Genomic DNA, 24,540 nt, shown 5'->3' on the forward strand with positions numbered 1-24,540 from the left:
TTTCTCAATCTCTGTTCTCACTTTGCTTTCCTGCTTCCACCTGCCTACCCTTCGACTCCTGCTCTAACAAGCGCTGATACTACCTGTGTGGCCTTGACTTTGAAGGCTGCCTAGGATCCCCACCCCACTCCCTCCTCTACACCCCCTCCCCAGTCCCAAGGGGAAGCCCTTAATGGACTGAAGCTGCAGAAACCACAGCTAGACTCTCAGCAGTGTGACTAGAGCTGGAGGGTCCCACCAATCCAGGGTCTACAGCTCAGATCAGGAAGCCAGTCCAAGGGTGCTATGTCTACTGCTGAGCCTGGGCCATGGATTCAGGGCAACAGGAGTTGGCAAGTTTTGGAAAAGGAATGTTTTTCCTGAGTTTCCAAAGGATGACCCAGATGGATGGAGAGAGAATCACTGGAAACACACACAACACACACAAATGTACTCACATGCACATACAGGGTTATGGCACAGGGAGAGACACACCATGTGCATGGACAAGCCATGGAGCCCATGGACACAAGTGTATACAAATACAGGCACACAAGGTCATGTACCCAAGGTCAGGCTCACACACCCTCCCCAGGGAAGTCCTGCTTCCCAGGGCCAGGGCTAGCCTGTCATCTGTTCTTATAAGAGAAACAGGTGGGGGCACAGGAGTGGCTCTGGGTAGGAGATAGGTCCTCCACCCAGAGCCTCGCCCCTTAAGTGGGTCCAGCTCCCAGTCGCCTCCCTGAGACATCCCTGGGGGCTACGCCTAGGTGGCCAAGAAGGCTTTGGAGAAGGCATTGCCTTGAAGCCCTGACACAGAGCCTGGGCACCTAAGACAGGGAATGGGCAACAGGGCTGGGAGGGGCCATGACCTCCCTGGACCTGGTTCAGGCATGGATGAGGCACTGGGCAAGGCCCAGAGGCCCACGGGAAACAGGGACCCCCTCTGCCATGGGCTGCACCTACTGCCCTCAGCATAGAGCCTGGCAGCCAGGTACTGGCACCAACTCCTAGTGCCTAGAAGAGCCCTGGCATGGATGCCAAGCACAGGGTGCCAGACACGGGGGTGGGCAGGGTGGGGGGCCTCCCAGCCACACACAAACACAGACCTTCATACACACAGGCAGGGAAATGCACCCATACTCACATCACTTATTTTATACCCTGGGGAATCATGGGAGCAGGGCAGGGATCACTCTGTCCTAGAGGCTGCCCTCACTGACTCCCCAGGTGTCCCCATTGGCCTGGCTCTTGGAGTCCCTGGGGTTGAGGGTGGGTTGGAAGTAATGGGAGCCTAGACACTTCCTCTGAACCTCCCCCCCGCTCCCCGCAAACACACATATACACTTGCGTGGCAGGAGGAGGTGGGGTTGGTGCATCCCCAGGACTGAGCCGTGGAGGGAAGGGAGAAGGCGGGCAAGAGACTCCCGAGAACCCGAACCCGAGCAGTCATCCTGCTCTCAGAAGCCCCCGCCCCAAGCCGGTTCTGTGGCCGCGGGCAGCTTAGGTGTGAGCGCGCATCAGGGCGTGTGTGCGGGGGACCTAAGGCCGCGCACGGCGCACGGCGTGGGAGTGGCGCGTGTGCCGGCTGCAGTGGCGGCAGCTAGATGCGGGCGGGCTGGTTCCCCGCGGAATACCCGCAGGCCCGGCGGCCGCGGCGGTGCTGTCAGTGGGGAGCTCGGATGGAGGTTGTGCGTGTCCTCAAGTGTTCCGAACAAGTGTGAGCTGGATGTGCTCACCTGGGAGCAGCGGCTCAGCAGCCTCGGGCGCGTGTGTGGGGCGCAGGGGTGAGCGGATGCAGGGCACGAGGACTAAACCGACCGGCCCTCTCCCCGGCGCTGCTCGCGGCGAGGCGGCTTCTCCTCGAGCAGCAACTTTGGGACTTTGTTCTGGCTTCTTCGAAAGAGGAACTGGCAGTGGCGAGGGGCGGAGGAGGGGGCACCTGTCTGGCGCCGGGTGCAGGCAGAGAAGTGGAGGAAAGCCCCGCCCCGTCCCCGCCTCCGCTCCGCCCTCTCCCCGCCCCCGGGGCTCTTTATAAGCTCGGCCCGAGGGCGAACAGAGAAAGCGAGTATCCCTCCCGCTCCTGGCTGGTGTGCTGCTGCACCTCGCGTCCCCTCGCCCCGGCCCCGAGTCCTTTTCCCCCGCTCCTCAGCCCGGGCCCCGCCCCGCCCCGGTCCAGCCCGGCCCGGCCCGGCCGCCATGGAGCGCTGGCCTTGGCCGTCGGGCGGCGCCTGGCTGCTTGTAGCGGCCCGTGCGCTGCTGCAGCTGCTGCGCGCAGACCTGCATCTGGGCCGCCCGCTGCTGGCGACACTGGCGCTGCTGGCCGCGCTCGACTGGCTGTGCCAGCGCCTGCTGCCCCCGCCGGCCGCACTTGCCGTGCTGGCCGCCGCCGGCTGGATCGCGTTGTCCCGCCTGGCGCGCTCGCCGCGCCTGCCCGTGGCCACTCGCGCGGTGCTCATCACCGGTGAGTGAGCGGGGCGCAGAGCGCGGGGACTCCAGGCTCGAGGGCGGGGCCGGACACCCAGAAGGCTCCCCACGGGCATGCCAGGGCAAGGCGGGCCCCCCAGCGCAGTAGTGGGAGAGTCCCCTCCCTCCCCTGGGTGCAAGGAGCGAGCCAAGTAGGAAGCGCAGGGCACCTCCCAAGTCCGGGTTAACTACCTGCCGCGGCGAGGATTGTTGGAGGGAAAATGAAGCAGGGAGTGGGCAGGTGCACAGGGGAAACTGGTGGCTGAGAAAGACGGAGCCTCCTGGAGTTTGGGGTTTATGATGTGCCCCTCCCCAAGAGAGCAGTCTTCGGACAGGGGAGAGTGCTCAGAGGAACTTCAGAGGATGGTCACCCCTTGAACTCTGCCTAACGTTCCCACGTGGGACACCCGATCTCCTCTCCCCTGGGGCCAGGGGAAGGTACTTAGATGGGGAGTTGGGACCCTCACCCTCCAATTGGCTGGGAACTTTGGCGTTCAGAAAAGCTTGAGGTCACCATGAGAGGCAGCTGAATGTTACCCACAGATCCTGCCCCAAAACTGCCAAAGTACCAACCTAGAGTCTGCACCCAGCACCCCACCTCCCATTCCTCTTGGCCCTCCATGCCCAGGAAGGAGGTCTTGGAGAGCTGCTTAGGTGCCTCTGGCCGCCTGCCTGAGCTCCCTTTGTCTGGAGCAGGGAATAAATCTGTCACCAGAAGGAGGGAAGGGAGAGGGGGGCTGAGGCCCAGCCGGAAGTGGGGAGGGGGAGAAAGGCCAGGGGGCACTGGCTCCATTGTATGGGGGAAGGGACAGCCTAGACTCTCCCCCAACCCCCATGACTTTGGACAGGTGCTCAGGGCTCTGCCCTCCTTTGGGATTGGGCTGGGGTCAGCCACCAGACTAGCTTCTCAGAGACCTCGTTCCAGTAGGGGGCCCTGCGTGATGAGGTGCAGCTGGGAGAACTTCCCAGAGGAGGCCATCCTTGAGCTGGGCCTCAGAGGATGAGTGGTGATAGGTGGAAAGTGGAAGGTGTTTTGGATCAGACAGAGTGTGGGACAAAGGCTTGAGGCAGAATGAGCATGTCTTGAGTAGGAGACAGTCGGTAACCAGTCTGGCTGCTGGGATGTGAAGTTGTTTCCTCAGAAGGGGCCTTGAGTGCTGGGCAAAAAGCCAGACTGTGCTGAGGTGGAGTGGGGGTGAGGGTGGCATGAGGGCTTTGGGCTTCGGCAAAGAGGGTAGAGATAGAGCAGGGCTCAGGCTGGAGGGAGAAACCTGAGTTCAGGGTGCAGTGTGAAGCCTCAGCGGACCCCAGTTTCAGGGATTTGAGGAAGGAAAGATGACAGACCCTCCTGGTATGAAGCAGGAACTAGGTGTGAGCTCTGCTCCCAGGGACAGGGCAGCTCCCCTCTTGCCTTCTAATTTGTGAGCTGCCTCAACAAGACCAAGGCCACCTGCAGGTACTAGTGACCCAGTGGGTAGTCTTTCCTAAAATCTCACCTCAGGCCTTTGTCTGCTGCTGTTACTCTCCTAGCCTTGAGCCTGAGAGTGAGGTGAGTGGAGGAATGCCTTCTGTGACTTGGGCTCCCCCATCTCTGGTTGCAAAGCCCTGTGATGGGGGAGCCCACCTCATCTAAGCATCAGAAGTAGGCCTTCTTGGGGCCGGCCCGGTGGTGTAGTGGTTAAGTTTGCGTGCTCCGCTTGGGCAGCCTGGGGTTTGCAGTTTCGGATCCCAGGCGCAGACCGACACACCCCTTGTCAAGCCATGCTGTGGCGGCATCCCATATAAAGTAGAGGAAGATGGGCACAGATGTTAGCCCAGGGCGAATCTTCCTCCGCAAAAAGAGGAGGATTGGCAACGGATGTTAGCTCAGGGCTAATCTTCCTCACAAAAAAAAAAAAAAAAAGTAGGCCTTCAAGCTTCCCGCTGCCCGAAACTCGGGTTTCCTCTCTCACCACCTGACTACAAGACAAGTAGGTGACTAGGCCCTGCCCCACCTGCCAGGAACACCGGGTCTTGAGCCTGCCAGAGCTGCTACCCACCCCTCCCTGAGAATGCCCTGAGAACCACTGGCCAAGGCTACTCACGGAGCTCAGCCCTGGGGTTTGGGCTGAGCGACTGGGTGCCTTGCGTGCACATCTGTGCGCTGATGGGTGGTAGCAGTCTCATGGGAGTGAGGCTGTGTGTGAATATGCAGGCAGGCCGGAGGTATGTACAGGTATCTGTGTGTGTATAGGTGAACAAGAAGGTATGCAAGGTGGGTGAGTGTTGGGGCTGCACAGCTGAGGCTCTGGGAGGCCTGTCTGCACTGGGACGGAGCTCAGGCAAGTGGACACACGTGCTCACTCCCCTCCTCGGGCCAGACTTGCCCAGGAAGGACCCCTCAGCTGGGGCTGGCTGGCCACACAAAGCCCAGCTCTCCGCAGCCCCCAGCCCAGCTTTGTTCTCTGCCTCAGCAGAGGGGGCGGGGCTGAGATGGGGAGGGGTGCAGAGCCATCCTGGAGTGGGGAAGCAGAGCCTCTTTGCAGCTCCTGCTTAGCAGGACCACCAGAGGGGTGGGCTCCTGAGAGCCTCCTCCCTCACTGGCCCTCTCCCTCCCCTCACTGGCCACCCACAGAGTTAGGATCAGAATGGGAACAATCAAGGAAGCAGGGGCTTATCTGACCCCCACTCTGGCTCTGCCTGGTGGTTCCTCTCTCCACATACCAAAGACAGGAAATGAAGCCTCCAAGAGTGGTAATTGACCTCAGGTCACACTTGTTGGGTGTGGGAAGGGACTGAAATGCAGGTCTGTTCTCTACTCCATCATCGTCCCTGTCCTGGGGGCAAGTGGTCTGGGGCTCAGAGAATGCCCCCACTGTTGCCACTGATTGAAATTCCAAGGGTGGGGGTCTGGGGTGAGGTGGGGATGGGCCTCCAGTTTGCCTGGAGCCTGGAACAATCGTAGGGGGTGTTGAGGCTGGGAAGGGAGGGTAGGACTCAGGTTGTGCAGGGCCTGGATGAGCAGAGGGCTTGGCCTTCATCTTGAGGGTTGTGGGAGCTTTGGAAAGGTTTTCAGCAGCAGTGATATTGTCATTTTTGGAAAGATCCTCTGGCTGCTTAGGTAGAGAAAGGATTCAAAGGAAAATGGGACAGGACTAAAGAGCAGGCTGCTTCACTGTCCAGGTAAGAGGAAGAAGCCTGGGCAAGGGCAGCGAGAAAGGAAGGAAGGGGTTGCTGCTATCTCCCTGATATCAAGCAGGCAGAAGGACGTCAGAGCTGGGACTGGGTCTCAGGCTGCCCTATGGCAGAGTCCTGACCTTACTCTGCTGGCTGAGTGACTCTGGGAAGCAGCTTAGCATTACTAGGTCTCAGTTTCTTCATCTCTAAAGTGGGAATCATAAGCCATGTTTGATGGGTTGACTATGGGGAGTCAGGGAGGTGACAGCTGTGAAAGAGTTAGTGCTCAGGTGCTCGCTCGGCCAGAGGGGCAAAGCCTGCCAGAGATGGGCCTCGCAAAGGAAGGAGGGCTGCTGACTTCTGGTAGACTTCCAGACACCTGGATCCTAGGGTGTCTCAGGCTGGACTGGGCCACAGTGGGAGTTCACTGGCTGTCCCGCCCTGGCCAGGCTGTGATTCTGGTTTTGGCAAGGAGACGGCCAAAAAGCTAGACGCCATGGGCTTCACGGTGCTGGCTACCGTGTTGGAGTTGGATGGCCCAGGTGCCCTGGAGCTGCGTGCCTGCTGTTCTCCTCGCCTAAGGCTACTGCAGATGGACCTGACCAAGCCAGCGGACATCAGCCGTGCACTGGAGTTCACAAAGGCCCACACCACCAGCACGGGTCAGTGGGCGTGGCTCCACCAGGAAAGGGCATGGCTGGGTGGGGATGGAGGGACAGGGATTGGAGGTTTGATGCTGAGCTGACCTACAGCTTTTCTCTTCACTCCATGTTCTCAGGCCTGTGGGGCCTGGTCAACAATGCGGGCCACAACGATGTAGTGGCTGATGTGGAGCTGTCTCCAGTGGCCACATTCCGCAGCTGCATGGAGGTGAACTTCTTCGGCGCACTGGAGCTCACCAAAGGCCTCCTGCCACTGCTGCGCCGTTCGAAGGGTCGCATCGTGACTCTGGGCAGCCCGGCAGGTGAGTGCCCTCCTCCACTAGAGCAGAAAAGGTGCCGCTGAGGTGCGGGGAGGGATGCTGGAGCCCCTGGCCCAGGCTGAGCTGCCCCACTCCCAATCCATCCCCAGGAGACATGCCATATCCGTGCTTGGCAGCCTATGGGACCTCCAAAGCGGCCATGGCACTGCTCATGGACACATTCAGCTGTGAACTTCTGCCCTGGGGGGTCAAGGTCAGCGTTATCCAACCTGGCTGCTTCAAGACAGGTAAGGGTTGGGGTTTGGGGTAGGGCTTTCGTGAGGCCTGGGGCTGAGAAAAGAGGGATGGACATGGTCTCATCTGGGGTGGGGTCAGGTCTGAGGAGTGGGCATGGCTTTGGCTGGAGGCAGGTCTCAGGTTGTGGGTTAGACAGACCTGGATCTAGCTTAGGGCTTCCCTAATTGATCTCACTCTGACCTTGCCACTCCTTCCCCAGAATCAGTGCTAAATGTGGGCCACTGGGAGCGGCGCAAGCGGCTGCTGCTGGCCAATCTGCCCCGAGAGCTGCTGCAGGCCTACGGCGAGGACTACATCGAGCACTTGCATGGGCAGTTCCTGCACTCCCTGCGCTTGGCGCTGCCAGACCTCAGCCCGGTTGTAGATGCCATCACTGATGCGCTGCTAGCAGCTCAGCCACGCCGCCGCTATTACCCGGGCCATGGCGTGGGGCTCATGTACTTCATCCACTACTACCTGCCTGAGGGTCTGCGGCGCCGCTTCCTGCAGACCTTCTTTATCAGTCCCTGTCTGCCACGAGCACTGCGGCCTGGCCAGCCCAGCCCCAGTCCCGTCCAAGATACAGCCCAGGACGCTGACCCAAACCCAGGCCCTTCCCCAACGGCGGCCCGATGAGCAATGTGCACATATAGCCTAGCTGCTCCAGCAGAGGAGGTCCCATGAGGCCCTCCCCTAAGCACTGTGACCCCAAAGTCTACCCTAGAGCCTGGCCCAAAGGACCCCAGCCCCAACCCACTGCTAATACCCCAGGCCAGGCCTGGTGAGGCTGAGGCTTCCCAGTGAACAGCTGAGCCTCTACTGCCTCAGGAGCCCAATACACCCTCCTAGGCACAAGGCTCCACCCTGCAGCTTGGAGAACCCAGCTGGATGGGGAGTTTAGTGCAAGACTTAGCTGTAGCCTTTGACAGGATCCTGCAGGCAGTTTGCCTCTGCAAACTAAGGAGTGACTGGGTGGGTTGGAGACCCCCCCCCTCAGGATTATTTCTTGGCACCAGTGCCTCATCCCAGCTGTTTCTTGAGTGGCTCAAGAATTAGGGCCCCACCCACCCCAAGCCACAGGGAGGCTGCATACCCTACTTGCCTGATTGCCACTTTTTAAAAAGATAAATTTTATTTCTCCTAGAATGGAGGAAATCCTGTGTTTAAAGAGGGTAACTGCCTGGGTGATGGGCTGTGGCTGTGTGACAGATTGGGAACCCTGGGGGCTCAGCTTGGGGGCTAAGGCTCTGGGCAGACTCTGTGGTTCTCACTGACCCCCCATCATTCACCTGGGGCAGATCATTTATCCATAGGTTTGGGTTTCCTCATAGTGAAATGGGGGTAACGATCTTGTCCCAAGGAGTTGTGGGGCTCAATGAAGCAAATAGGAAGGCCTGGGGGCCCTCCAGGGCGACGACCCAGCTCCACAGGCCTGTCTGAGCCTCTAGCAGAGGAAAGGGCTATCCTCCAGTGACTCCTCCCACCCTGGGGAATCTGGCTACATGGGAAGAGGACCAGCCTGGGGCTACCGACTGGAGGGAGGTAGAGGGCTTAGGTGCGGGTGGCCTCAGAAGAGGGGGTCCCGAGGGAAGTTGTGGAAGAAGTACTAGGGCCCAGAGAAGACAGCAGCCTGGCTTAGAGAGGGCAGTTTATTGTCTCAGAGGCAGAGCCGAGGGAGGGGGCTGCAGAGCTACTTCCTCCCCGTTCCAAGGACATACACACTCTATCCTCCCCCTGGGGCCATCGCTCTGGGGTGACCCACAGAGGAAAGGGAAGGCTCACGCTGCCCCCAGGGGTTCTCAGGTTAGGGAGGGACACAAACGTGACCACATGCTTCTCAGACATGTCAGCGGCTACAAACATAGGGCTGAGGGGGCCTCCTTGCTCTGGGTGAGGGGGCTTGGTCCATCCTTGTTGGGTGGAGCAGGTGCCCAGCCCCTTTTCAGGCCCAACAGCAGTCTCAAAGAGGGTCAGGGAAGGTGGGCAGCTGCTAGGGCAATGTGCTACCCCCCAGGTCAGGCAGGTGAGCCGTGGGCTTTGTTACAGCACACACAGACACACACACACTTGTGGGGAGCCTTGGGCCAGGGTGCTAGAAGATGGGGATATAGTTGTCGATCTTGGCGCGGTGGCGCTGGGCGATGCACTCGGCAATCCACACAATGTTGCGACACTCCTGCTCCTTGAGCTTCACAAAGGCGTAGAAGACACCAAAGTGGAACTGGTTCAGGAAGGCCAACTTGTTCAGTTTCACCTGTGGACAGAGGCAGGCATGGTGTGCAGGTGGCCATGACCGCAGAGTCAGGCCTGAGCCACCAACCCCTCCCTATGACGGGCAGGCCCGGCACTCACCTCATGCTCAAAGAATCTGTCTTCCAGGGTCTTGTCTCCAGGGTTGCTGCCTGCACCCTCAAAGAGTAGCTTGTACTCCTGGCCCAAGGGAGTGATGAGAAGCATGAGCATGAGGGCACTGTTGGGTGTGGGGTGGGGATGTGGGCACCAATATGCCCGCCCACTGTCCTGTAGCCAGGGCACTCACCGGGTAGTAGTCGGCTACATTCTTGACCTGCTCATAGTCGTCAGCCCGAGCCAGCTGGGCCAGGCCCTCAGGGTAGAGCCGCCCACAGTGCGGAAAGAGTTTGGCACGGTCCTCCTTAGACAGCTCTGTGTCGAAGGAGTTGATGGTGATGATGAAGGCGCGGCGGTCTGCTTCAAACTGGAGCCAGTGCACAGGCAAGGAGAGAGGGAGGGGGAGGGAGGCAGTGGCCAGTCAGTTGGCAGGGCTCCCCCAGGCCAGGGCTACTGGGGACCAGAAGGCGGAAGGGTGGGCAGGCACTCACCTCCAGGATGGGGCACATGGCATCAGCTGTGGTCCCTCCCAGTAGGGTGCAGAATTTGTAGAAGGACTCCAGGTAGGCCTGTGCAGAGCATGGGGCTCAGACCAGGTGGAGAGACTCTTGGGGGCTTGCCAGGCCTCCTACTCACAGTTCTCTCCTTCCCTCCCCAGCCCCTTTCATGCTGAGTCCACCTCCATGGACTGGCCAGGGCAGCCCCTATGTCAGAACCCCTGAAAACATCCACAAATTCCAAGTGCTAATCAGCCAAGCAGTAGAAGCCTGCTGCCTCCCCCGACCCAGGAGTGACAGGAATTTCTGGCCAACTGTCTGCTTCAAGGTGCAGTGCCCCCGCTGCCCTCATCCCACAGAGGGCCGGCTCAGAGAGGGGCTTTGTCTTCTCCCCAGATCTCTCCTCCTCAGCCTCAGAAAACCACCTGTCGATGGACTAGTGAGGGCAGGTTACTCCTGAGAGTTCACGGAGATGGCCTCTCTCAGCACTCCTCCTTACAAAACACCTCCTTCTCCTCCTGTCCCCCAGGTAGCTCCCAGGCATCACAAAGCAGGAACCAAACTGTCAGCCCAGTTCCTGCTGAGGAATGGTTATTGCCTGCACGGACGTCAGTCCTGCAGTGCAATGGTGAGACACGGGTGCTGCTGGCGGAGCGAGCACTTCCTGCCCAGGCAAATTGGATCTGCTGGGCATGAGGACCAGACAGGTCAGCCCAGGCCCCAGTTCCCCCCCAACACTCACTCAAAAACCAGCCAGGCACAGGCTTCCTTCCCCACACCTCTCTATGTCAAGGAAGGGGGGATGGTCTTGCGGCCTCCTGGGGAACTCCCTTCACTCACATCCTCCTGGGTCCCATCTGGTATAGCATGGTCCAGGGACTGTGGCTCCACAGTACAGAGACTATTCTTCTGAGTTGGGGTGAGGACTGGGAGGCACAGAAAGCCTTCCATGCCGAGGTCTGCCCTCCAAGGTGCGGAGACCTTCCCATCCACCACCAGCTGGCTTGGGCCGCAGACTCTGCTGCTCCAAGGGAGGAGGTGAGATGAGAACCAGGAGTCCATGAGCCCAGGCCTGGCCTAGCCAGCAGCACTGGGCAAGCTGGGCTCAGGTGAAGGCCTGAGGTAACCACTTGGGTCACAGGAAACAAAAGTCTAGGGACAGGCCAGGGAGTAAGAAGCCTGGAAGGGAAGAGTGGACTCCAGCACAGCAGCTCCCCAGGAATCAGAGGGCTTGAGTGGCAGAAACAGCTGCTAACCCTACCATGGCTTGGTGGTACTGTTTAATCCCTCTAGGACTATCCCCAGCCACCTCCTTCCCTGTAGTGAGCCAAGATGGCTGTGCCCAAATCTCCAGGTCGGCCCCAGTGGGGCCTGCAGTTCTTATCTGTGGGGGAAGCCACGAACCTTCACCAAGCTGTACCGACCCCCAGAGAGGCAGACCCCAGGGTGGGGGAGGCTGGAGGGACAGGCCCAGACTCTTCTGCGAGGCTAGGGCAGCTGAAGAAACTGGCAAGACCCCAAAGGACCAGGTACCAAGGTCACCTCCCCACCCTCATTCTGTCCCCTGGAGTCTGCCAGTGCATGGCTGCTGTACCAGCAGCCTACAGCAACCAGCTGCCAGGCGGCTGAGGGTCCACCTAATCTCCCATCTGTGGCCACTGGGCTGGGACGTCGCCTTGACGGGCGGGCGGTCCTGGCATGGCGCCCACAGCATTGGCTCGGTGTTTACGAGCTAGTGCCTGGGCAGCGCTTGCCAGTGACTCCAGCTAGAACCAGTCAGGCCCAGTGAGGATGTGGGTGAGGCTGGGGGCACAGCCACACCCCTCACCCTGTCTCAGGGCAAGGAACCCGGCAACGGGCCAGCTGCGCAGCCGGGAGCACTCAGCGCAAGCACACACTCTCTCTCTCTGGCTTGCTGGCCTGCCTCCCTATTAGTGGGAGTGAATGAGAGCACTTACTTTGCAAACAGGCTGAGCCAGGTGTGATCTCCAGGGCTGCCAGTGTCTAGCAAGTGGCTTCAGGCAACCCACCCTACTTCTATGAACCCTCAGTTTCCTCATCTTACAAATGGGGACTGATGCCTACCCATCTCCTAGGGTGGTCCTGAGGATTAAAGAAGTTGATAATCTTCCTACCTCTAGTCTTGTCCCCTCTAATCTGTCCTCCACATTGCAGCCAGAAGGGACTTTCTGATGATACTCTGCCCTGATGGAAACTTTCGTTGGCTGACTGCCCACAGGATAAAGTTCAAACTTCTGGCCTGGTATTCAAGGCCCTGGGTGACTTGAACCTGTGCCTGCCTCTTTTTCCAGACCTGTCTCCTGCTGCCCACCTGGAATCTGCACTTTCACAGCAAATCGCTTGCCACTTGGCCCATGCTTGCTTCTGCGTGTGCTGTTCCTTTGCCTACACCACTGCTACCCTCCAGAAAGGCCTTTCACCTCCACCAGACCCTCCCTGCACTCTGACTCAAACTCCTGCAGGGAAACTGGAAGGCCTGGGCTCAGGCTATAGCCAAGTGTTGGCCACCTAGCTCCAACCAGGGCAGGAGAAGACTCACTGTAAAGATCCAATAGACAGATGTTCTTAGGGTTAGGTCAGAAGAGCCCGTGGCCAGTGCTATCCTCAGCTCCCCCTGGGAGCCTGCCCACTGCTGACCCATGTTCCTGGCTGCAGCCCATCAGGGGTGCTGGCACCACAGCTCAGTACCTCACCACAGCTGGAGACCAGTATGTCCCAAATGTCCATCACTGGTCCCTGGCCAGCCCTCTTCCTTGGCTCCCAGCTCTGCTCCTATCCTCTTTGGGTCAGGGCAGTGCTGACCCAGGAATCTCAAGCCCACTCTATCTGCAGGAGTCACCAGCCTGTGCCATAGACTGGTGGGAAGCAGACAGTGGGAGGGGGATGAGGATGGTCAGACGTGGCACTAGCTCTAGGCCCGGGAACCTGAGAGGTACATGGGGACCTAGCTATGCCTCGCTGGGTCCTTCCCCTCTACCCCATAACTGAGCACAGCTGCCTCTCCCAAGTGCCTGTCCTTGCTGGCAACACTCCAAGGGGGGTAAGCCTGAGAGCTATGGCCTGAGTGGTGGCTCATGACCGTCCTAGATGCAGCCATCCAGGAGCCAGCTCTGACAGGCCAAGCTATGGAGCACCAGCCACTCCTACCGATCTTATCTGGCCTGCCTCGGGCACCTAGGGATGGAGAACCTGTTCCATGCAGCCTTGTGCCCATCACGGGAACCAGAAAATGAGCAGATAAGCCCCCAGAATAGGAGCCCGCTGCAGCTGTGTTGTGTCCCAGCACCCCACATAAATCACTGGCCCACCACACCCATGACCCCGGCCTGCCTACAGGCCAGTTCACCCCCGCTCTGGGGGGAGGGGCACACTACCTTGTAGAGTGTGTTGCGGATGATCTCGATGTTCATCTCATCAAGGTCCTGCTCTGAGATGCAGTCCTGGAAAAAAGCCGCTGGGGAGGAAAGACATGGGTGTCAGCGGTGGGAAAGTAGACTTAGCTTAGGCAAGAATCCTGCTGGTGTTCAACTGCCCCTGCAGGGCACAAAGGGCCCCTGCCACAAGGCCCACCTGGCGGGGTTTTGGGGGGCCCCTAGCTGGGCCTGGGATATTGCCTTGGAAGTGGCCAAAGCAATACTCTGGGCCATGTGCACTGACCTGAGCTTCTCCAGCCTTCCTGCTCCTAAAATTGATTTATAAAGGAGGCGGCCAGCCATAACATGATCTAATCGCCTCTGGGGCAGACCCAAGCTCAGAGCATGCCAAAGACAGGCTTGCATAAGAGGCTGTGACATCCTCCCTTCTTGAGGGGCAGCTGTGCAGTTGGGGCCTGATGCCCACTTCCCTGCATCCCCCAGGAGGGCCTGGGGCCTACATTTGGAAAACCAGCCTCATCCTCCTTAGGATCAGGAATGAGTTTGACAGCTGGGTGGGCACGGACCAGTGACCCAGGGGGCCACTGTCAGGCCGGAAGTAGAGGCCAAAGCAGCAGAGCTCCCTCACCCCCAAGGGGGCCCGCAGAGTCACTGGTCTGTCTTTTCTATAAAGATGGAGAAACTGAAGAAGCCATAAACAGCCCAGAACTAGCTCAGAGTTACTGGGAGAGTCTATGGCAGATAAGGCCAGCAGATAGGGCTAGGGCCTCTTAATGCAGGACCAAGTACAGCTTAGAGACCAGTGGTTCAACCCCGGTGGCTTCCTGGAGGTGGTGTCCTGGGACTAGGACTCTGGCTTTGAGGGTCCTAGCTGGTGACAGCCTTGGTGCCTTCTCCCGAGCCTCCAAGGCAGGCAGGAGCAAGCACTTTCTAGGCGGGGCCCTGCTGGAAGCTCCCAGTTCCCCTTCCTTCCTTGGCCTCTGAGATGGACCCTGTATCCTGCTGGATACTGCCTGACCTGACCCCTGGGACCTGCTCAGCAGAGGCGAGTGAAGCTGTTTGCTTCCCTCCTCTGCCTCACAGGCAGCCAGCCACTCCAGCCCAGCTTGGGGCCACAGTCTGTCAGAGCTCCCAAGACTCCAAGGGACCAGAACTCTCTCTCCACTCTCCATGAGCTCAGCCCTTCTCTGCATTCTGAGAAAGCAGCCAGTTTCACAAAGTTAGATGGTCTGAGTCGGGTCCTGGGGGTAGCCTGCCTGGCCCAGCCAAAGCAACATGAAAGGAGCCGAAGGCAGGATGAGGAGGAGAGAATGGGAGAGGAAGTTGAGGAGAAGATAAAGGGAAGTGGCAGTAGGCAGGCTTTGCTTTCTGGCTCAGGGCTGCCCCCAGGGGTGTGTAAACCCCACATGGAGGCACTGCCACTGATGCCACTGCCCACCTCCTCCCTCGTCCACCACAGCCACTCACCCAGGGGCGTGTCCACCAGAATGGCATTGTAGAGCTCGGCGGGGGTCTGCGCGATGTTTACAGCCTCCATCTGCTCGAAGCTGCCTAGTGGGTGGCACTTGGGCACAAGCTCGGCAATAGAGCGCTGGTGCAGCGTGCCCGTGATGAGCAGGATGACGTTGTCAATCATGTAGCTATAACTAAGGGAGGCACACAACAGCAGGGTAGCCCGTCAGGGAGGGTTTGGAAGTCCCAGCACAGACCACGCCCCTGCCCCCACCCTGCACAGGCCACCAGCCCCTCAACAGAGTACTGCCTCAAGGGTGCTGCAGATAAGTGCCACTGGCTCATCTCCCTGCCAAACTGTGCCCCCTACTCCAGTACCAGGACCACAGAAGAGACGTGGTCCCTCCCTTGGTGGGGGAAGACAGCAGAATTCATGCTCCATGAGTGACAGGGAAACAGGTAACTACCCCCACAGTGTGAACAGTGTTCTGGCAGGACACAGGAACCCGGGGCACACGGAGGTGAGGCACACAGGCCAGCCCGGGGGATGAAAGAACTGGGAGATGAAAGTGTGTTCTGGAAAGAGGGAACAGTGTGTGCAAGGCCTGGAGGCATTCACTGAGTCACAGACGCATTCGAGGAACTGAGCACGGTCAGCGTTTGCAGAGGGAAAGGAACCAGGGCAGTGCAGCCAGCAGGCTGGAGCCTGGAGGATGGTCCTGCAGGCCAGGCTGAGGGTCCTGCCTTCATTTTGAGCACTAAGGCTCCCTGAGCAGGATGTAAGCAGGGAGCACCACAGTCCAGTCAGGGTCACTCTGGCTGCTGAGTGGGGACAGAGAGGGAGAGGGAGATGGCAAGGGGAGGAAAGGCTGAGGAGTGGGGTGGGGACAAGCTTCTCTAGGGAAGGCCACAGAGGAACCAGTGGGAGGGCCCCTCTGGAGCAAGGCTCCAGGTCAGGCAGAGACGGAGCAGGCAGACAGCTGCCCTGTGCAGCCCCACTCCAAAGCCAGAGCACTGCCTCCTCCTTTAGGGCCTGAGGCCAGGGCCAGGCACCCACCCAGGATGGCCTGGAGGAGACCCAGAGACCTGGACACGAGCTCAGGTCAGTCCCAGGCCGAGGCTCCCCCAGGCTCTCTGCTCTGGATAGTACATGGGCAGCAGAGGGGGCTGTGGAGCTGGGAAGGGGTGGGGCTGCCCAGTTCAGACTGGGCAAGGGGCAAGCTCTGACCCCAACCATGAAGACAATGCTACAAATGGGCTGAGGCAGAGAGCTCTATGTAGTCATGTATGTGGGGATGGGGCAAAGAAGGACAAGGGCCCCAGGCCACAGGCTGCAAGAGCCACAACAGTCCTCCAGCCTGTCACCAGTGATAAACTCAGGGCACAAGGGAGCTGGATGAGGCTTGTGGGGAGGGCTTCCTCCAAGTCCAGAGTGGGGCTCCCACTGAAGGGTGAAAGCTGGGGTGGAAGCTGCTGCCCTGAATTGGGCACTGAGCACAGGCTCTGCCCTAGCTTTTGGGTGGGCCACGGCTAGGCCCCTGTCCTGTGACAATATCTTCAGCACCCAATGCTAAGACTGTCCAAGGAAGACCCCTGGTGGGAAGCGGCCCCCAAAACCAAGGGAAGAAAGGGAAGAGGGTGAGGGCCCAGCCTTCAGCTCAGAGGGCTGGCCATTGTGGGAGCTCCCACAGGGCCCTCCAAGAAGGCGGCAGGAGAAAGAAGCCACAGCTCCTGTCCTGGCCTGACCCCCACTCCCCCTGTTTGCCGCACACTTCCCCAGCCCCCACCCGGCCCAGCGCCCTGCTACAACCTCTGCTCTCCTGGGCTTAGGGCCAGGCAGCTGCCCTCTCTCCACCCCCAATCCGGCTGGGTCAGCTACAAGATGTGTGCTGAGAAGAGACAGGGCCCCCCTTCTCAAACTGAGGGCTTCAGGCAGGACCCATTTGCAGCTGCATGCCAAGAGGCCCAAATGGTCAGCCTTCTACCCCTGACCTGACAGAATTGGCAGAGTGGAGGGACCTGAGAGAGCCCATCAGAGCTTTGTGCCTTGGTCTCCAGCCCCAGCCTCTATCTTCTCTACTCTGAACAGCACATCCCTCCTGCCCCTGATGCCTCCAGAATCTCACATACTCCTGGACCCATGCTACATGCCACCTCCCACAACACTCCACCTGTACCCTATCCAGCCCCACTCTAACCATCATGTTCCCTGAGACAGCCACAAAGACCCCCACTCCTGAACCTAAGGATGTTCTTTTATGCTCTCACAACCCTTTGGACAGGGAGGGGGAGAACAGCCTACCTCTATAGACCTATACTACCTAATTGATCCCACAAGCACCAGCATCACCAGCCCCACTGTCAGGAAATAAGACACAGAGAATGAAGGTTCCAGACCTTGTTACACCATAAGGCAGAGGAACACTACGACTCCATAGCCAATGTCCATGCACCTTTACCTGTGCCCCGGGGCTCTATACTCTCCATCTAGCCTTGTCTTCTCAGAGGAATCCCCACAAACCAGTTTCCTTTTTCTAAACCTCCCCAACTCCTTGCGCCCACAACTCAGGGTATCTGGTTATGTTGGGAATGGGGCTGGGGTTAGGGCCCAAGGGAGGTGCCCTGGTGCTCCTCAGGGCCCTGGCCCAGCCTTGGAGAAGAGCCCTGTGGGAAGACTCCGCTGTCTGGCTTTGCTGCTATCCCTCCAGTGATGTGGAACAGGCCAGCTATGATTCACTTTTCAGCCCTGACAGCAGATATGGGATCTGGTGGTAGCACCCCCTGGCTGCCCCCAGCCTCTCCTGCTAGAAGTCCTAGTTGGGCACCAAGGAAAATGCTGAGCCAAGTAAGGGGCCACTTATGATCACAGACCCCATCCCCTTCCAAGGCCCCCTTCTAACCCAGGCGAGGCCAGCCTTGGATGATTCTGTGCCAGGCCCAGCACTTCCCTCCCCCTGCGTCAACTACAAAGTCGCTGCAATTTTCTCTCCTGTCCAGTGACAGCCAGAATCCTCTTTCCTGGGAGAAAGGAGACAGGGCAGGCCTAGCAGAGATGACACTGGCCCAGCTGTCTGCTTCTCCAAGGCCAAGGCCTTCAGCAGGCAGGGAAATCCTCCTCCTCCTTGCCTGGCTTCAGCAGCTGCCTCCCTGCCCCCAGAAAGCCACTCCACCAGTCCTCCCCTCATTTGGCCTCAGTAGGAGAGAATGAGGCTCCAGCTGGTCAGCATCTCCCTCCAGAGTAAGACAGCTGGGGAGTGGACAGACGGCTGCCCGCCAGGCCAAAGAGGCCCTCGTAGGGTGGGAGTGGGGCAGTATCTATTCGTCTGCCCAGAGGCCCTCCCTCACTCTGTGCCTTGGAGATTCAGCTTGGGCCCAGAGAAGTCTCTGGTTGGAGTTTAGGAAGCCACTTCCTCCAAGAAGTCTTCAGAGCCCCTAGCCAAGCCCTGTCCTTCTGCTGTGCCTTTTGGTGCCACCTGCTGGAGAAGCATGGCTTGCTGCCACATTCTCACCATCTCGGCCCGGCCTGAGAGGCTGGCCTGGTGCTGCTGAGGAGGCCACGAGGTCTAGGTACCCCCACCAATCCGTCCATCCACAGCTTCCAGCAAGGGCTGCTAGTAACAGTATCTGTGCTCAATCACATCTGAGTCCTGCAGAGCCCTGCCCAGGGTAGAAAGTGAACACAGACAAGCTACGGTCTCAGGACACCACCTGTCAAGCCTCAGTTTTCCCTCTACAATCAGAATGACTGAAGTGTGGCCCATAGTAGAGCTAGTAAGGCCCAGACCTTCTCCTCATTAAAATCTTGCCCCTCCTTAGAGGCCCAGGTGGGTCCTGTCACTTGACCTGAGCTTTCTGGGCCTTGAAAAGCTCCCGTGTGCTCTCCCTCAGGCTCAGGCAAATAGTATCGGTGCTGGCTCTCCCTCGAGGGAGAAGCCAGGTCTAACCTAGGTCCCAGAAACCACAACAGGTCTAGAGCTCCAGCCTGTAGAGACCCTGCCGTCAATCCAGAACAGTGGTTGTGGATAGAGGGGACTGGAGGGCCAGGATAGGGAGGCCAAAAGAAACCTGATGCTCTCTGTGACCCAGCAGGGCCCAAGGTTGCAGCAATGCGTCCTGGGGAGAATGGCAGGTGTGCTAACAGGCCCACTGGGCACTCGAGGCCATTGTCTTGGGACAAAGCCTCCTTGCAGCTGCCCATTCCAGGTTGGTAGCACTGAGGCCCTTGGTACAGGAGAAAGATGAGACTTCACCTTCCCCAGATGATGCAGGTTACCCTGCTCCAGCTCTGCCAGTGGGTACCAGGGCTACAGGCAGATGCTGCACATGGGGGATGGCCCCCTCCAGGGAGGCTCACTCATTTAAGGACAAAGGCCTTTGGGACCCACCTGGGAATCCCTGGAGACCAGACTCACTTCTCCCACAAGCAACTTTCCTAGCTTCCCTTTCAGGGCCTACTCTTTTATGGGAAACCATCATGGAATGGCCCAGATCAAGATCCTCTCCAAAGCCAATAAACCCTAATAGAGACTCTATCTCAAGTCACACAGCAAGCTGGGCCTGGAAGGAACCCTGGGTACAGGGACATATTACATGTTATTGCCAAGAAATTGAGTTGATCATTTCAAGACCACATGATTGATGACAGTCTACTTTACGGGGACCTCTCTCACTCAGGGCCTGTCTGCCGCATGCCAGGCAGCTGCCTCCACTCTGACCACCGACTCTCCCAAGTGGCCTCTCTAACCCTACCTGATCCTGGAGTCCTCTCAACGCTGGGAAGCCTCCTGTGACCCAGGGCTCCATTTGTAGCAGCTGCCCACAGGCCTTTCCAGGAGCTGTTGATACCACCACTGGCACCCACCCCATTACATTGATACATCTCCCTCCCTCCTGGCATTGGGCCTGGCCCAGAGCTGATATTGGTCATGAGTGTTGGCTGAAGGCTGGCTAGGATCTACAAAACCACTGGACACCGTCTCTCACCATGGGAGGGTAGAGGAGGCCTTAATCAGCTTCCGTTTGCACACGTTGACTGACCAGGAACTCATCGCCTCCCGCGGAAGCCAGTTCCAGTCATCTGGGGCAGCTCTGAAGGCAACTAAGAGACTCGAGGGGTGCAGCTAAGGTGACCTCTGTGGTGGTCCCAACCTCCGCCCAGATGGGTCAGTTTTCTCTGTGGGCAGCAATGGCACTGTTTTCTCAAGTCTTCACACCCAGGATGGAGCCTCTAACTGACGCTTCCACCACCAGGGGGACCACACTCTCCTCTCTGGCTACATTCCTCTGGACACCTCTAGGGTATGGGGCTCCACGCTCCAGCTGCTCAGGACATGTATGTTTCCCTGAGTCTAGAATGTCCCTCCCCCAATTCTTTCTTTAAACATCATTCTCCTCAGCCAAACAGCCACCTCCTCAGGGAAGCCAGTTGTGAGTTCCCAGCCTGGGGGAGATCTCTTGGACAGGCCCCTACGGAAGGGTTCACCCCTTTCTGCAACACTCCTCACTCCTGGAATGACAGCGTGGAGGAGGTGGTAGAGGAGGTGGTTGAGGAAGAACGGCCAGGTAAGTAGGAGTTAAATCAGAGAGATGCCACGAGAGGAAGGAGACTGCTGGTGGGGCGAGTGGAGGGTGGCTTCTGGTCAGGCCTGGGGACCTTGACCATATGAAGCTCAGTGGTGACCTTAGCCAGAGCTTTATGGTAGAGTAATGGGACTGCACAGACTGGAGGCTTGAACGATGGGGGAAGGTGAGAGAACAGATGAAAAGTTTAGGCCCCATGAGACAGGTTTTTAGTGGTGTGAGAGATCTGAGCTTGTTTAGATGCTGAGGGGAAGAATCTGGAAGGGAAGGTGGCTGCAGATGAGTGGCCACTCAAGGCCCAGGGAGTGGGGTAGGTAGGGGACTCAGGACACTGGCAGAAGGAGGACCCAAGAGAAGAGGAGGGCGCCTCTGCCAGCGGAATGGGGTTGGGGGTGCGGGGTACAGATGCAGAGATGAGAGGCAAATTGGCTTTTATTGTCTCTGTGGAGGAGGAGGTGGGCCGTCTGCACAGAGAGAAGGTTGCAGGCAGAAGAGGGATAGTGTTTAAGATAAGTGGTCTTCCCACCCTTAGTAGGGGGCTGCAAGGTGCTGAGTAGGGAGAGCAAGCAGCCAGCTGGGCAGGGACAAGCTGAAGCCAGCTGAGCTGGTAAGCGTGCATGTCTGGCAATAGGGATCACCCGCCCAACATCGGCTTCCCCAGCTTTGCTCCCGGCAGCAGAGGCGGGGGAGAGCACCTCCAGGCTGGAGGCTGCTGGGACTCCTCCAGGGTTGGGGGGCTGCCAGCCGGGCGGGACCATGAGACAGGCAGCCAAAAGAGCTGCGGATGTTGGCACAAGAGTGCGTGAACAATGGACCAGGGAATCTCAGCCGGGGAGGGAGGAAAATCAAGACAGAAGGGGCAGCAGGGGAGGAAGCTAGGCCCAGTCCTGCTGTGTCTGGAACTTGCATCCCACAAGGGACTGCGAGTGGGCTGGAGGAACTGAGGGCTATGGGTAGAGAGGGGGTGCCTGACTCAGCAATTTCAGGGGTGGAGAATTTCCAAGTGGTGACATATCCTTGGGCAGTTATCGGTGGAGGTGGCTGAAGTCAAGAGCAGAGGAGTGGGTCACTGGAGATGACAAGGTCATGGAATGAGCAGCTACAGGCTCAGATGGGCTGACATGTGGCTGCTGAGCTCTTCCTGAGTGAGGGCAAGAGTGAGGGATACGAAGCCTGTAAGGCACAATCACCCACGAATGGAAGGGGCGCAGAAGTGACAGCCTGCCACAGGACAGTGCTTGGCTGCTTTAAGCCCACTTGGTGCTTGCAGCCAACCTTCAGCAAAGAGCTCACGGCTGTGTGGCCTCAGTCACGCTCAGAGCCCTCTCCGGTTTCACAGCCTGGCAGGCTGAGATCAAGCCTCTGAGGGCACTAAGATAGGCCAGGGGCTAGCTCCACAGGCAGGTGGCCAAGCAGGCAGCAGGATGGATGGCATCTGCCCTCCGACCACTGGCCAGATGGGGCCAGGCCTCATCTGGCCAACCTAGCTGGCAAGGCCAGAGCATTCACCAGGAAGCCAAAGGAGCCTTGTGCAAACAAGCTGAAGGCTGGGCTCTGCTTCCTGGTATGTCCTTGGCTCTGGCCTTGGGGCAAGGGACACACAGGCCCAGACCAGGGGTTGACTGACAAACGGGGCACTGCAGTGTGATGCCCAACACAGCAGCACAAGACACAACCTATCTCTGGCCTCCTGTCCCAGTAAGACCACGTTGGCTGTACCCTGACGGGGGCCAGGGCAGTGTGATTATGGGCCCAGCCAGGACAGCAAGGAGGCCCCTGGGGAAGGAGGCCCCCAGGAGACAGCCTGCTTCCCAGCCTAGGCAAGTTCCCTGAGCCCTTCAGGTGTCTCATCCTGTGGTCCTCATCCGAGAATAGAGCCCTTCCGGCTGCAGCACCCACTTGAGAAAGTGAATCTTGAGCAAGTAGCTGCTCCTTGCTGGTGGTGGGAATCAGACCAGGCAGCAGGCATCCAGCCCTGTTCCTGAAGGGACAAGCAGGGTAGGTGTGCTAGGTTCCAAGGAGGAGGGTGGAGGTACTGCAATCAGGGAATAGTAGAAGCTAGACAGTACCCAGAAGAATGCCTGGAAATGCTTCCCTACAACACACACTCATACTTCACCAACATAGAGCACACTCACATCAGCCAGCCACCGATCATGCCTCTGCTCACCACTTGTGTAGGGCAGCCCTCTACAGGGGCTTGTGGTTCCTGGGCCATCCCTGCAGAGGAGGCCTCTCTACCTCCCTGTTTCCACAAGCATACCTGGCAAGCAGAGGCTGCCTTGTCCAAGAGCCCTCCCCACCACCTGCAGGTCCCAGGGTCCTTTCCTCTGCTCAGCATCTCCAGGAGCTTAGTGGAGGCAGAGCTTCACCCAGGGTTACACGATGGGGAAGCTGGGCAGCCACAGGTCTTAAGCATGGGGGCTTCGGCCAGAACTGGGAAAGGCAGCCAGGTGTTCAGCTCCCCCACCCCCAACCCCTTCTCCCCAAGACCCAGGGCCACGGTCAGAGAAGATGGAGAATGGGCCTCAGCCCCGACAGGGCCCGAGAGCCTGAATGGTCCACCCCAAAAACCTGGCTCTTCAGAGCTCTGCCATCTCCTGACATCTGACCCTGGCAATGGGGGGTGGGGGCCCAGTGAGTGTTCAGTATGGGTGCTACTGAGTGGGTGAGGAAAAGGGCTCCCACCACTCCTGGTCTCCCCACCCCAGTCTCTGTAACACCAGGCACGCAGGGAAAGGGGCTTCATCTGGTACTACAGCGTGGGACACTCTTGCCTGCCCACCAGATTCCTGGCCAGCAGTGAAGGAGCCGGTGACCCTACCTTATGGGTGGTGGCCTGGAGATCCAGGGTTGTTGATTAACCAACCTAGCCATACAGCCCGGGAGGACTCTGCAGGCAGCTGGCCTGAACCCATGCTGGGCCAACTCTGGCAGGTGTAGCTGTCCTGCCCAGTGGGAGGGGAGGGCACTATAAGGCACACTCACGTAATGAAGTCCAGGAAGCTGGCGAGTGGCTCATAGGCGTGGTTCCTCATGTGGCGGAACTCCACCACCATCTTTTCCTTGAGCCGGTCATCGATGACTGACACTGTCAGCGGTGATGCCTCATTGGCCAGGAAGTTGCCATAGTCAGTGCTCTGCAGGTGCAGCTTCAGGTCTGAAACACAAGGGCGGCAGGGTGAGAGCTGGTCGTGCTAAGCCTCCCCAGGGCCCCAAGTCTCCATCCCCATGCCGACTCTGGGTCCCAGTCTCTCCCCTGCAGTTGTGTCCTGCTGCTACCCTGACCTCCTGTCCCTGCTGGCTCAGGGCCTACTCCAGGGCAGTTAGGCCAAGGCCCTGGAGATGCCCCCAGACCCTTGGGCCATGAGCTTAGTACACTGGGCCCCAGAGTCAAGCACAAGTAGAACCGTTGTTCCTCCAAATGACAAGGCAGCCTGGGAAACCTCAATCCAAGGTGCCATTCACAACTCACAGCCTTTGAGACCCTTCTGCATGGTGGACTCTAGGATGGCCCTAACCTAGAGCAGAATAAAACATGGGCCTGCCCCCCAGGGCCTTAGGGTTAGAGGAGCAAGCCAACATACTCCCAGGCAGAAATGTTGCAGATGAAACAAAGGAGATGCCACAAGCCCTGGGAATAAAGTGGAGAGGGTACCAAGATAGGACTAAGAGGATGAGAGGGTATGAAAGGCTGGGCCACAGCAGAGGGCAGGAACATGAAAATACAAAGGAAACAGCTAACAGGATGGTGTGAGTGACAAGTGGCCTGTAGGGCAAATGAGTGGTGTGAGGGGGAGATAAGGCTGAGAGGAAAGATTGGCCTTGCCCTAGGAGTGGCTAGAGGCAGGCTGGCCAATCCCACAGGCTCTCCTGAGCTGTTAAGAACAGGGGTGAGGGAAAAGGGAGGAGAGGCTGGAGCAGAGGGGTCCTGGGGAGGCAGGACAGGTGAGACCCAGAGGGATCATGGCAACAACCTGACAGTCTCTCAGCTTTTGCCCTTGCCTCCCACCCCTCAGTCTGTTCTCCACACAGCAGCCAGAGCGATCTTCTTAAAACACAAAGCAGGGGCCAGCCCAGTGGCGTAGGGTTAAGTGCGCGCTCTCCGCCGCAGTGGCCTGGGGTTCGGATCCCGGGCGCACACCGACGCACCGCTTGTCAAGCCACGCTGTGGCGGCGTCCCATATAAAGTAAAGGAAGATGGGCATGGATGTCAGCCCAGAGCCAGTCTTCCTCAGCAAAAAGAGGAAGATTAGCAGATGTTAGCTCAGGGCTGATCTTACACACACACACACACACAAAATAAATAAATAAAATCCAAACTTCTAAACAAACAAACACAGCAGACCATGTCACTCATCTGCACTCGTCACCTCAAGGCCTTTCCCTGTCCCCTTGCTCAGAAAGTGATAATCTCTCCTCAAACGTCTCCTTTTCAGAGGCCTCTCCCATAGCCCCATCACTCTGT

General features: G+C 58.6%; 2 protein-coding genes across 2 annotated transcripts in view; one reads left to right on the forward strand and one right to left on the reverse strand.

Annotated features, from left to right (window-relative positions):
• Nucleotides 1-2,085: 2,085 nt before the first annotated feature.
• On the forward strand, nucleotides 2,086-7,948 carry HSD11B2 (hydroxysteroid 11-beta dehydrogenase 2). The gene is made up of 5 exons (XM_058528033.1): nucleotides 2,086-2,443; nucleotides 6,051-6,263; nucleotides 6,380-6,565; nucleotides 6,673-6,810; nucleotides 7,020-7,948. Exons 1-5 carry the CDS (start codon nucleotides 2,179-2,181, stop codon nucleotides 7,433-7,435), a joined length of 1,218 nt encoding a protein of 405 aa, XP_058384016.1. The 5' UTR covers nucleotides 2,086-2,178; the 3' UTR covers nucleotides 7,436-7,948.
• A 484-nt stretch (nucleotides 7,949-8,432) lies between these two features.
• ATP6V0D1 (ATPase H+ transporting V0 subunit d1) overlaps nucleotides 8,433-24,540 on the reverse strand; it is a 39,051-nt gene continuing 22,943 nt past the window's right edge. The window contains exons 2-8 of the mRNA XM_058528035.1: nucleotides 23,061-23,232; nucleotides 14,508-14,686; nucleotides 13,041-13,120; nucleotides 9,640-9,717; nucleotides 9,339-9,515; nucleotides 9,152-9,229; nucleotides 8,433-9,053 (exon numbers count right to left, since the gene is read on the reverse strand). Coding sequence (XP_058384018.1) covers nucleotides 8,892-9,053; nucleotides 9,152-9,229; nucleotides 9,339-9,515; nucleotides 9,640-9,717; nucleotides 13,041-13,120; nucleotides 14,508-14,686; nucleotides 23,061-23,232 — 926 coding nt within the window. The 3' untranslated portion in view covers nucleotides 8,433-8,891. The remainder of the gene's footprint in view (nucleotides 9,054-9,151; nucleotides 9,230-9,338; nucleotides 9,516-9,639; nucleotides 9,718-13,040; nucleotides 13,121-14,507; nucleotides 14,687-23,060; nucleotides 23,233-24,540) is intronic.

This window comes from Diceros bicornis, chromosome 32 (genome assembly GCF_020826845.1).
Source record: "Diceros bicornis minor isolate mBicDic1 chromosome 32, mDicBic1.mat.cur, whole genome shotgun sequence".
Classification (NCBI taxonomy): Eukaryota; Metazoa; Chordata; class Mammalia; order Perissodactyla; family Rhinocerotidae; genus Diceros; species Diceros bicornis.